At 57.1% G+C, this 12,888-nt stretch overlaps 1 protein-coding gene across 1 annotated transcript; it reads right to left on the reverse strand.

Moving 5' to 3' along the window:
* Positions 1 to 10,032: 10,032 nt before the first annotated feature.
* On the reverse strand, positions 10,033 to 12,882 carry FOXD2 (forkhead box D2). The gene is given in 3 exon segments (XM_041421689.1): positions 10,033 to 11,907; positions 11,909 to 11,958; positions 11,961 to 12,882. Coding segments are annotated over 3 exon segments (1,323 nt in total). The 5' UTR covers positions 12,745 to 12,882; the 3' UTR covers positions 10,033 to 11,418.
* Positions 12,883 to 12,888: the final 6 nt, after the last annotated feature.

A 12,888-nucleotide genomic window follows, 5' to 3' on the forward strand; every position in this document is an offset into this window, starting at 1 on the left:
CCGCAAGGCACCTAGGGCTGAAGCCACTGGCTTCCAGTGAGATTCCAGGTCTGCGTTTCCCCTGTATCCAGCTCCTGTTTAAAGTCGAGGGGGAATTGTCCCCAGAGGTGTGCAAAGTTGCTGGTTTTATTCTTCCAGTCCTGAGAAGAAAAGGAGCATCCCGAGACGGAGCTTCGAGCCTGCTAAGGCAGTCAAATCCCAACTGGCGATCATGTTTTGTCCACGGGATGAGTTTTGGGATGGGCTCAGCAGAAACACCCAAAGCTACACAAGGGCCGGTGTTGTGGCTGGGCTCTCGGGAGAGCGGCTGGAAGGGATGAGACGGGAGAATGGATTCGCCAGCTCTGCCTTCTCTCAGGACACCGGCCAGCCCGCCCCGCGCCGGTTCCTGCCTCTGCCCCCGGGTTCTTCCTAACGAGGTTTCCAGCTCGGCTGAAGCCCCGCGTTGCTTTCAGGACCGCAGCCGTCCTGGGCTGAACGGGGCTGGGGAGGGAGCTGGGGATAGCCATTCCCATCCCCCGATTTCTCTCCTCCACGGTATTGGGGAGGGTTCGGGTTACACCAAACTAACGGGAAAGAGGGGCAAAACTGAGGAGGGGGTGCAGAAAATATCGTCACTGACTCGTGGGAAGACGGGCGAGGGGGTTATAAACCCTGTGCTGATGATACCTCAGAAAGGGGCAGCCTGGGGTTGATTTCGGCGGTGGTCCCTGCGTCCTGTGCAGGAGTTTGTGATGGAAAGTCTGCAAAAGCCATTAGGACTTTTGTGCTGGGGCACTAGAAAAGCAACGCAGACACCACTCACTTTTCTAAATAAACATTAGTCTTAAAAAGTTTGCACTGCTGACCCCCGCAGCTCTGATTACTTGTAATTCTCTGAACCATATTTTAAGGCTTGTAACTATTTTTTTTTTTTTCGGGGAGGGTGCGGGGTTCGTTCATTCCTTCCTGCAGCCGTGCCACAGATGTACCGTGTGCTCCGGGGCCGGGGGGGGTCTCTGCCCACCCCCCAAAGCAGGTCCTTATTCCATAGGGCTGCAGCCCCTCCACATATTCAACTCTCCCGACGTTTCCCCGAATAAGCTTTTTCTTTTTCCTTTTTCTTTTTCCTTTTTTTCTTTTAGTGTCTGGGAGGACATTCGCGATCCCGGTGGAGAGATGCTGTTCCCCTCTCAGTGCAGAAGCGGTGCGGGCTGCGGCCCCATCCCCACCGGGCTGTGCCCTGAAACAGCCCCGGGAACCCTCCCCAACCCCCCCAAAGAGCCACATCTTCGCAGCAGGGCGGAGGCAGCTGCACCGAGGTATCATCAGCATAATTGGAAGGGTCACATGTTAAACCCTCGCTGTTGTTCGCGCTAATGTAGCTGTGTCCCCCGGTTGCACATTTACCGATTTCTCGCAAACCAACCATTGTCACAAGGTTCATTCCAGGAGGAGTGATCCAATGGGTTGCCACGGCAACTATAATGACATTAAAATAGAGGCGGCAGCCGCCGCCCTGTNNNNCTTCTCCCTCCTTTAAAAACCGGCAGCAACCCGGCAAAATTCCGCACCTTCCCGTCGGGGCAGCCCGGGAAATAACACGGGTACCCAGCGGAAAACAAACTGTGTGGGGCGGGAGGTTGGTTTGCATCAAACCTTCACAGAGAACGCGGCCGAGGGAAGCCCCGAAATGCGGCGGAGCCCTCGCGGCCGCGGGAGGCGAAAATGACCAAAGTGCGCAATTTCCAGGCGGGAACGGCGAGCGGAGCCCGGGCTGGGAAGCGGGACCGAGCCGGGATCTATCCCTGCCCCGAGCACTGGGAGGGAGCGGGGGAAAAGGGCACAAACCTAAGAGTTCTAAAGCCCCGCCGAGGCACCTGCGGGTCGGGCGGTGAGAGCCTCTCCCTCGGCCCGGCCCCGCGCTGGAAATCCGCTTTGCGCCTCTTGGTTTTCCGGGAAACGTTCGTTTCCGATTAATTTGGCTTTATTATTTCTTATCGGTTCTGCTACGGTGCTTTCTCGTATCTTTTATTCTTCCCCACGAATTTTGGGGCCAGAAAAGATGTTTTTAAAAAGGACCCTTGTTTCCGATTATCACAAGACGCCCTTCCCTCTCGATGAATATTTCTCTGCTCTCTGTCCCAGGCACATAAATAAGTGCGACCAAGGAATATTGTGCAAAAGCAGAAGGAAAATTCTAGGAATATCGACTATAATATCACCTGAATCTGGCGGGAGGCTCCAATATGTTTAATTTCCGTATAAGACAGTGTACTGCCCGTTTTTCGTCGTTGACAGCTGATAGCAGCGGCTGAAACCGAGCCTTGCAGGATTTCAGTGATGCTTTCCAGAATATTTTTCCCGATCTCTCAGTGAGGTCGGGAAACGAATAAATTCTATCAATTTCTCGCCTTTTTCCCCATGTGAGCCCGTGGGCGAGAGTTTGCCGGGCAAGGACAGAGTGGAAAGACCTGACAGCTCCACTCAGAGCCGTGGTTTCGTTACCTCCACCAAAATGTGCCCAACACCTGCCTGCGGTTGGGCTAAATCCCCACTCCGGGAAGAGAGGGAAACGTGTCCACTGTTGGCAGCGCCGAAAAAATAAAAAAGACAAAAAGGAGGGGGCGGAGGGGGGAGAATTCCGCTCAGCCCGGAGCGGCGCCGCCCGCAGCCGGTTCTACACGGGGTTTGCGGCGGCGGAGCGGCTTCCCCGGGCCGGCCCCGACGGCGGAGCTGCCGCGGCGACACTCGCACCACGCCGAGTGTCCGCCCAGAGACAGGGCCACACTGGGGGATGCTCCGGACTCCCCCCTCGGAGCGGCCGTGGCGGGTGGGGAAGGGCCCGGGGCTGCGGGGTCCGAGGGCACGGCTGGGCCCGGCCTCCTGGGGCTGCCCGACCCTCCCGAGCTGCCTCCCTCCCCCGCACAACCTCTGCGGCTGCCACCCACATCTCAGCAGAGATGGCGAGGGTGGGATGCGGGGACCACCCCGCAGCTTGGACAGAGTTTCCCACCTCTGGCTGCAGCTGGAAAACGCGCTCGGGCTGGGCTTTCGGCCGGGGCGGGCGGTGGTGGCAGTCGCCGTTCCCGGGGGGACACGGGGGTGCGGCCGCCCCACAGGAGCTGGGGTGGGGAGAAACAGACGAGATGGTGAGAAAGGACCGGCCGGAGCCGCGGGAGAGACGGAGAGGAGGCCGCGGGTGGCTGTCCCCTACCGCAGGGCCAAGAGGGGTCCCTGTCCCCAGACACGTGTCCGGCTCCGTGGGTGTGGGACCCTCCGCCGTGCGGCTGGAGGGGAGCCCCGGGAGAGCAGAGGTTGCTGGGGACACAGCCTGGGCTCGGCTCGCTCCCGCTCCAGGGAGGCCAGAAATGTTCTTTTTGACGATCTTCTGAGCTGAAGAACCGTCAAAAACGTCCCTCTGAAGTGACCCTCTTGGGCCACTTATTGAAAGACATGCACAGAGCAGGAGCATGCCTGAGGAGAGATGGCAGCCTCATGGGACAGGGGACAAAACGAAATTCAAACCGAGTTAAAAAGAAGAAAAGAGACAGAAAGGTGGGAAACCGAAATTATCCTTCTTGTGAAACGTGTTGGGCTTCTAGGGAGCAACTGCAGAAGGGAGGCCTTTCCACTAGGGTGGATAAATTTACTCGTGTCCCACATGACCGAGGGTGGGGGACCCGGGGCGGGGGGGGGGAAGAGAAAGGTCATGGGATTGGGATTTGGGTTGTAAATCACAGAGGAGACGTGGATTTCAGTGCCGCGTTAGGTGGCAGCGGCCTCTGGTTTTGCAACAGAAGTAATTAAATAGGAGAGAGAGAGGGGAAAAGCAAAAAAAAAAAAAAAGGGGGGGGGGGAAAAGAGGAATTTTAAAAAAAAAAGGGGGGGGGAAAAAAAAAAAAAAAGTGGGGGGGAAGAAAGGAGCATTTTAGAAATAACACGGGCGAACTCTCAGGCGGTTAGGGATGGGAAGGTGCGCTGGGGGAGCGCCTCTGGGAGACTCTGCTCGCCATGGGAAGGGATTGCCCCCGCATGTCCCAGGGCCGGCGGTGGGTACTCGGCCCTGCATCCTGCCCGGCCCCGGCTCTCTCGGCCGAACCCTGCGCGCTCCTTTTGTTGCCTTTATTTTGTGGCCACGTTTCTCTCCTGGAAAGTGGAGATCGCAGGGGCGCTGCAGGCCGAAGCGAGGGGGTCGGCACTGCCCCACCAGCTGAGTCCCATTTCGCTCCCCTCGCCCCTACGCGCCCCACCGGGACCTGCCGCGGAAGGGGAGCCGCGGTCCGAGGCGAGGAGGGTTTGTCTGGCTGAACCCTGAAATTTTTTCGGCGTCATGAGCAGAGGGGGGAAGTTTTTCCTTCTCTATTTGGTTTGTTTCAATTTAAAGAGCGAGCGGCGGCACCTCCATCCCCGGCCCGCCGGGGTCCGGCCCCCAGCTCGGCTCCGCTCCCACCCGGCTGTGGAGCGTCCCCACAGCCGAGCTCTTGTCCTCTGTCGCCCCTCTCCCTCTGGCGAGGGCTGATGGGTGGACATTATGGGGGGCCCCCCAGCTAATCTCGTCCGGGTGGGGGGAAAATTCCCACGGACTTTGCAGGGAGTGCAGCTGGAATGAAAGGCGATCGTGTGCCCCGCAGAAGGCTCTCACTGCTGAAGAGTGATTTGCGAGGGCGGGGGGTGAGCGGGGGCTCATCCACGGGCTTGCCGAGTGCTCTCCGCTCGCCTCCGTCGGCGGGGAAAAGTGAAGTATCTGGGAATTTTTGTGAGAGTGAAAGGAATCGCCGGTGTTGTTTCAAGCCGTTTCAAACCCGCGGTACTGACGAAAGAGGAATCTAATTTCACTTAAAAGCCGAGCTAAAGCAGAGAAAACGAAATGTGAGTGAAACGGATAAAGACGCCCCCGAAAAGCGCTTCTCTGCCACCCTGCGCCATGGAGTCCGAGCCTCTGTAACCAGAAAGGATCGAGGGTGGGAGAAACACCACTAAACCGGTCATTAGACAGATCCCAAGGCACCGACACGAGGTCTCCCATGGAGAAACTGACGGACAAACTCATTACACCCCTTGGGTCTCCCTGCCGACCTCTCATCGAGGAGATTGTGTCCCTTGCAGGTTTCGTGCTGCAATGGCAGGGATGATGAGTGTGGTAACGCCATACCCATGGACCTAATTCACCGGATCCCAGGGGACGGGATGCTGGCAGCCAGGGTGCTTGGGAAGCAGGAATCCCGCCTGCCCGCGGCCGGGAAAGGCCGCCGGGCTCCAGGCTGCTCGGTACCGGCTGCCCCGCGGGGCTGAGCCCTTCCCGGGCCACGGGCAGGCGCATCCCTGTATTGTTCACCCGAGGATATCATTAGCATCCGAATGATGAGGAAGGATCGGAAAAGCGCGGACAAAACCCTGCCGCGAGCAGGTTTTGTCCCGTCCTGGATCTCAGCGTCACCTGTTGCCGCTTGCGGTGCCAATGTACATCTCATTTAAGAAATTAATAAAGTGCGAATCGGTCCCGCACAGGACCCCCGATCCAGGGGGGAGCGGCACCGGCACACGCGGAGCACTGCAACCCCGCATGGGCCGGCGCGTCCCGGGGCGACCTCCCCGGTGAATGCCCCGGTGAATGCCCCGGTGAATGCCCCGGTGAATGCACCTTTCACCGGCGGGCCCGTGAGGGGTGTGGGGCGTGGGCTCCACGGTCCCCCGCTCCAAAAACTCGCCCTGAGCTGCTCCGCAGCCCACCGGGCACGGGCAGGGGAAGCGCTGAGCCCGGAGGGACGCCCCCGGAATCGCTCCTGGTTCAAAGGAGGGGAGACTCCCCTCGCTGCGGCCAAGAGGGATTCCTGGGGGTGGACACAGCTGGAAATCTGGACACAGTGGGAAAGCGGCCCTCAACGAACCCCAGAAGAAGTGGATGAAGCAGGAGAAGCAGATAGCGAGAGGAAAGGGACGAAAAGAGAAAGGGAGAAAGATGAAAAGAAGACGAAAGAGAGTGGAAGCAAAAGAAATAGAAAAATAAAAAGGAAAATCGCTAGACAGGGTAACAGCAAAAGAGAGAGGAAAAGAAAAAATGAAAAGGGAGAAAGACGAAAAAGAAGAGAGAAAGAGAGAAAAACAAACCAAAATAAAATGGTTGAAGAAGGGGAAAGAGAGAAAAAACAATACCCAAAGAAATTTAACAGGGTGGGGAGACAGAAAATGAGAAAAAGGAAAGAGAGAAATAGACAAGGAAAGAAAGAGAAAGGAAGGAAAGAAAGGAAGAAAGGAGAAAGAAAGAAAGAAAGAAAGAAAGAAAGAAAGAAAGAAAGAAAGAATTAGACGAGTGGAAGAAGGAAAAGGCGAAAGAAAGAAAGATAACGAGAGAAAGAGGAAAATAGAAAGAAGGAAAGAAGGGAAGAAAGAAAGAAGATGGGAAATTACAAAGGAGAAATCAAAAGTGAAAAAAAGAGCGGATGAGAAATAAAAGACGACCAAGTGGAAGAAGTTCAGACGAGCCGTGGTCCGGGAGGTGAGGGCAGAGCGCAGAGCCCCTGCCCCTCTCCTCGCCTGACAGACGGACACAGGGGCGAGCACAGGTCCCTGACCTACCGCGAACATCTCCAGGAGATTTCAAAAGCACAAAATTAATTTCCAAAGCAATTTTCCCGCGGCTGAGCCAACAGCTCTTCCTGCCCTCTCCAAATCGGAAAACGGGAAATTTTTTTTCGTCTTCTTTTTTTTTTTTTTTTTTTTTTAAACCCTCTCGTTTCTCTACGTTCTGCTCGGGGAAGGAATGAAACGAAAGAGAGATGGGGAGGGAAAGAAGATGCTGGAGGGCAATGTTTTCAGGTCGGGCACTGGGGCACAGGGAGATTGGACGTTATTATTAAATTCTAAATTCACCGTGAAAACGGGAGTTTCTGCGCAGTCACAAGGAAAGGCCAGGGCAGTCCTGGAGGAAGGATCAAACTATTGGAAAATATGTTCTTGATGTCTTAAGGTGGATTTTATAATCCAGGATGATTTATTTTTGTTCGGGGCTGCGAGAAACTGGAAAGGGAAAACAAAAAAACTACCGGAGAAAGGAGTAAGATCTTGACCTTTCCTAATTCTCCAAATCAGCAGTAATGGAAAGCAGAAGGTGCCAGGGGAAGAGGCAGGGGGTGAGGGCCGAGCGGGCCGGGGTCCCGCACCCACAGCCCGCACCGGGCGAGGGAAGGGCCACTCGCTTCCCTCCTCGGGATCCGCACCACTTAACACGGGCTTAGTTAAGCGAAAGCAGAGAAAGAAATTACACACACACAGCCCTCCCGCTGTGGTCCCGACGGGGATATTCCGGGGCAGGATCGTTTTATCCCGCCCCGACAAACCCGAGGAGAATCCCCCGTTTTCCGCCTCTCCCGGGCTGCGCACACACGGAAATCCACAGCGGAGTAACTGCGCAGAGAGCGTCGCGGTTTTGCTACAAGCCTTTCATCTGACATACAGAAAGAAGAGGAGTGGAGGCAAATTAGGGGGGAAAAAAATCTCCATGAATGCGTGACCAAAGCCAAAAAGCAAGGCAGGAAAATCTGCACCCTCCCCGATCCTACTCGGAAACAGCCGCCGATCCGAAAGGGAGAAGGGGAAAAAAACCCACCAAACGTGCAGAAAAGGATCGGGCTCCTGGAGGGCTTTGCCCGGGGTTTAGCACTGACAAAACCAACTCCCGAAAGCAGCCCCGAGAACCTGGGCTACGGAGCCTACTCACGGGAGGGGAGGAAAAGGGAAATGCTAAGTCGCCTTTTTGGCCAGGGACTCCCAAGCAGCGACTGCAACAGCTAATTATTTTCCTTTCAGTGCTCGGTTATTGCTGGTGTCCTCCTCGCCTCCCCTCCAATAAATAAATAAAACCCTCCTTTAGGCAGCGAGGCGTGAAAAATGATCCTCGCTGAACGCTTAAAAATAACGTCCCGTGAAGATCGGGGCCGCGGAGCCAGCCAGCCCCGTAATTAGGGGCCATTATCCGTCCCGCCTAGCCGAGGCAAAATTTCTCGTGAAACGCCCGAACCGAGCCCGGCCAGGGCATTCCGGACCCAGGGGAGACCCCCGGGTCCTTCCCCGCCGCCCCCCAGTCCTGCGGCCGGGCAGAGCCGGATCCCTCCCCGAGGCACGCAGGCACTTGCAGGCGGCGTGAGACTGATCGGGGCACGGAACGAGCTGCGGTGCTTCAGGGAAATTCAGGGAACATTCTACTGTTAGAGACGCTTGGGGTTCTTCCCCCCAAAATAAAACCTTGACGGCGCTTGCAGTCGCAGCCCCCGCAGGTCCGAGCCCGACCCCTCCTGTGGGTACCACGTTAAGGGGGGAATCCCTCGCTCCCAAGTCAGCTCAGCTTCAATCCTGTCCGGCGACCGCGGCTTAAAAACCCACAACGACTCCGCAAGGCAAAAGGAGACGAACGGAGCCGGGGAAAGGTGTCCCAGTCCCAGAGACCCCCCCCCGATCCCCCTCTCCTGAGCGTGTGGGGGCAGGGGGCTCTCCAGGGAAACACCGCTTCCCTGCAGAGGACCCCCCTCCATCCCTTCAAGCCCCGAGACCACCAACTTGGAGAACCCATTGCACCGGCGGTACTGCAGGGGCCACACGCCTCCTTCATCCCTGCGGGCATCCACTGCCATTTCTTATCCGCTCCTGGCACCCTTGGCTCCTTTTCCTCCTGCGCTTCACAAACAAACAAGCCAAAAATTATTTTAAAACGCTACTTTATATTAAAATAACCAGCCCCCCTTCTGCCAGGCACACAACCACCACCCAGCCTCGCTGCACATCGCTTTCTTCCCTCGAATCCCGTCTCCTCAAAGCAGGCTCGGTTATTAAAAGAGGCTGAACAAAGATAGCCCCGAGAGCAGCTATCAGCGCATTTTAACTTCATCAAAGACTTCGGGGGAGAGGGAGAGGAGGGGTCTGGCACCTTCTAGTAATGAGCTTGTCAGGAACACCCCTGCCAGAGCAATTGAACAATTTGCACACAAGCAAAAGAAAAGGAGAGTGGAGGGAGGGAGGAAGGGGAAATGCTACAAAAGCCCCTTCAATTTCCAACCATGTGCTTGGCAATCTGGAAAATAGATTCATTGGCCTCCTCTTTTCTCCCATGTCGAGTCTTGTAGCCCCTTTTGTAGGAGCTGGACATGAAAGGGAGACAACCAAGTGCCGGACACGAAGATCGCTTTTCAAAAGCAAATGTGTGTGAAGGCGAGATGTGAGACCGCTCGCTGCGGGGAGGCGGCACGTTCAGGAACAACATCAACAAACTGCGCGGAGGTTCGAGGTGGCACAGACAGGGGCAGCCGAGGGGGGATAAAAAAAGGGATGGGTGGGGGAAGAGAAAAGAAAAGCCGATCCCCCCCTGCTCCCCGGCGCACACCGCCCGGCTCCTGCTCCTGCCTGAGCCCCGGAGGGCCCCGCACAAAGCCCCGCTGCCCGGGGACCGGCTCCGTCCCCGCTCCCTGCCTCGTACGGCTCAGCTTTTTTTTTTTTTTCCCCTTTTTCTCCTTCTCCTTCAGCTGGCTGCCCGGTCAGAAAGGCCTCGATTCTTTCGATCAGGGTCCCTGCCAACAAACAAACCAAAGAGCCGCGTTTGGTCCCTGAAATAAATAAATTGGAGTGGGGGGGGAAGAGAAGTTTGGAAGAGAAAGGAGCGCTTTAAGATGTTTATTTACTTTGTAAGTTGTTGCAAAATTTAGGTAGAGATCAAGTTTCATTCGGTCATTCAGATACTGCAGGCCCAAGGGGGACGCGTATGCGGGGGGGAAACCCTCCAACTTATTTTCTCATGTGTCAACTTTTCCAAACAAAATAAAAGGAGGTGGGGGGGGAGGGGGTGAAGAAGGGAGAACCTTTTTCCCGGCCGCCACCTCCTTCCCCCTGAAAACAGGAGGGGTATTTTTTGGTTTTGGTTTTGTTTGGATTTTTTTTTTTTTGGTGTTGCTTTTGGTTTGTTTTGGTTTTTTGAGGTTTTTTTCCCCCTGAAAGATTCCAAAATCCAAGAAATAAAAAAAATAAAATTAGCAAAAAAGAAAAATATATATATATATCTCCGGGGATCTTTTCGCTTGCCGGCCCGCGGACCTGCAGCGGGGACCGCCACCGTGGCCGGGCGGTGTGGCAGCCGCAGCGCTGGGCAGGGGGCGGCGCGGAGCAGCCCCGCGCAGGCTGCGCGCCCGGCCGCGGAGGGGCTGTCAGCCCCTGCCGAACGCTCCGGGTGTCGCCGGCCCCAGGCTGGGAGCCTCTGGCTTCCCCGAGGCCCGAGAGGGACTCTCGGCTCTCAGCGTGACAAAGGACATCGCAAAGAACGATTTGGATTGTTAATTTTTTTTTTTTTTAACCAGGTCACAAACATTTATTAATTTACACCAACGGTGGACAAAATTCTGTTGCCTTTTCCACATCAAATTATTCACAGATTCTCTCAATAAAATAGATATGACGGATGCACAACCAGTGAAGAGTTAACTGGACTCCGCTCATTAGCTCCCGAATAATCTATATACAAATAATTACCAATACACCAAAAAACCCACGCACGGAGGGGGTGGGAAAACGGGGATTAAAAAAAAAAAAATAGTATGGGAATTCTCCAAACTTCCTGACGGATCCGATTTTCTTTTAAACGTGCATTTGAATGTCTAATTGGGGAAAAAAAAAAAAAAAAGAAAAGAAAGAAAAAGAAAGAAAAAGAAAAAAAAAACCCGCAGTCCTTCTTTGCACCGACTTTTCTTCTTCTTAAAAACAAAGAAACCTTAAACAGTGCCTTTTAAAACCAAACCCGAAGCTTCAAAGAAACTAAAAATAAGATCGGACCATTAAAACATTTTCTTTGAGAGCAGGGGAGAGACACACACATGGCAAAACCACCCGGCACAGAGACTCGCAGGAACGAAAAGGGGCTCGCTGCGGCCGGGGGCGTCCGCAACTCCCCTGGCCGCTTTCCCAGGAGATCTGGGGGACCCCGCGGAAAACCCGCACCTCTCAAAGGAAACATTTCCGACCCTAAGAGCGTTTCGTTCTTCACATGCCCCCCCTCCGCCCCTCACAAGACGTTGGGTGTTCAACCAGCCCAGGTCCCAGCTTATGTTACGGCCACTTTATAAATACGCTTTGGCGCTTGTAGGACCAAATCGTGTTATTCTTTCCCTCCTCCCGCCCTCCCGATTTGTTGAATTTTTTTTTTTCTTTGCCCGAGCAAAGAGAGACAAACAGATCTGGATGCCGCTGAGCCTGGAAATTAAGTAAAAATTTAAAAAAAAAAAAAAAAAAAAAAAAAAAAAGGAAATATTTCCTACCTTAAAACACAACAGGAGGAGATGGGGGGGACACGGGGAGAGGGAAGGGGAGCAATTTCGGAGGAGTGGGGGAGAGCTGGAAAGGGGCCGTTTGCTTCGCGACTCTCCCCCCATCCCCCTCCCCTTCCCCAGTCCCCAGCACACTTTAAAAATGACAGCTGCTGAGGGTTGTGATTTTACTGGAAAAGTTCTGGGCCGGCTGGAGGAGCGGCTCGTGTGCCAGGCTGACCTGGGGCTGTGCCGGGGCCAAGGCGGGGCTGAGCACGGCCAGGACCTGCGCCGGGGGGCCCGCCTGGCCGGCGGGGTAGGGCGCGGCGGGCGCGACGCTGGGGTTGGTGCTGGGCGGCGGGGGCACGGCCCCCCCGATGATGTTGTCTATGGAAAAAGAGGGACGGGAGGGGTGGTTGGTGCCGCCGCTGCCGCCGCCGGCGGGCGAGGGGTCCGGCTTGAGGGTCTGGAGGAGGGCGGCGGGCAGGGCGGTGGGGCTCAGCTGGGGGTGGTAGAAGGACTTCCTGCAGTTCAGCTCGCCGCCCAGGAAGGAGGGCAGCCCCGAGGCGGCGGAGAAGACGGAGGCGGCGGCGGGAGGCGGCGGAGCCGGTAACGGGCAGTGCGGCGCCGGGAAGGGGAAGGCGCCCGCGGCGCCGCCGCCTCCGCCACCGGGATGGTGGTGGTGGTGGTGGGGGTAACCCTGGAGCTGCAGGCCGTAGTTGTAGCCGTAAGGTCCGTAGGCGAAGCCGGGCAGGAAGGCGGCGGGGTCGGCGGCCCCGGCCCGCAGCAGCAGCTCGGGGTGCGGCGGGTGCAGCTGCTGCTGCCGCTTGAAGCGCTTCCTCCGGCGCAGGAAGCTCCCGTTGTCGAACATGTCGGCGGACTCGGGGTCCAGCGTCCAGTAGTTGCCCTTGCCCGGGTTGCCGGGCTCCCGGGGGATCTTGACGAAGCAGTCGTTGAGGGAGAGGTTGTGGCGGATGCTGTTCTGCCAGGCGGGGAACTTCTCCCGGTAGTACGGGAAGCGCCCGCTGATGAACTCGCAGATCTCGCTCAGCGTCAGCCGCTTCTTGGGGCTCTGCAGGATGGCCATGGTGATGAGGGCGATGTAGGAGTAGGGCGGCTTCACCAGCGGGTTCTTCCCCCCCGCGCCGCCGCCGCCGCCCGCGGGCGCCTTCTCCCCGGGCGCGGCACCGCGGGCGCAGGCCGGCTCCGAGCCGCCGGCGGGGGACAGCCGCTCCGGGGACCCCCCCATGCGCGCCTTGGCGGCCCCGCTCCGCGGCAGCGCCAGCCCCAGCGGATCGCCGCCGTCCTCCTCGTCCTCGTCCTCCTCGTCCTCGTCCTCCTCCTCCTCGCTGTACTTGCCCCCATCCTGGGGCGGGCCCACCACGTCGATATCCGCGTCCTCCACCTCGGAGAGCGGCTCTTCCTCCGGGGAGCGCTCGGACATGATCCCGCAGCCGCCGCCGCCGCTGCTGCCCAAAGTCATTGTTGTGCGGCCGGGGCGGCCGGGGCCGGGCTCCCCCCCCCACCTAGCGGCGGCTCCCGGGATGGGCCCGGGGCCGTGCCGGAGGGCTGCGGCCGCCGCTGGGACTCCGCGTCCCGGCGCCGCCGCTCCGCTCCGCGCCCCGCT

This window comes from Onychostruthus taczanowskii, unplaced genomic scaffold (assembly GCF_017590055.1).
Source record: "Onychostruthus taczanowskii isolate IOZ18803 unplaced genomic scaffold, ASM1759005v1 scaffold7, whole genome shotgun sequence".
Taxonomy (NCBI): Eukaryota; Metazoa; Chordata; class Aves; order Passeriformes; family Passeridae; genus Onychostruthus; species Onychostruthus taczanowskii.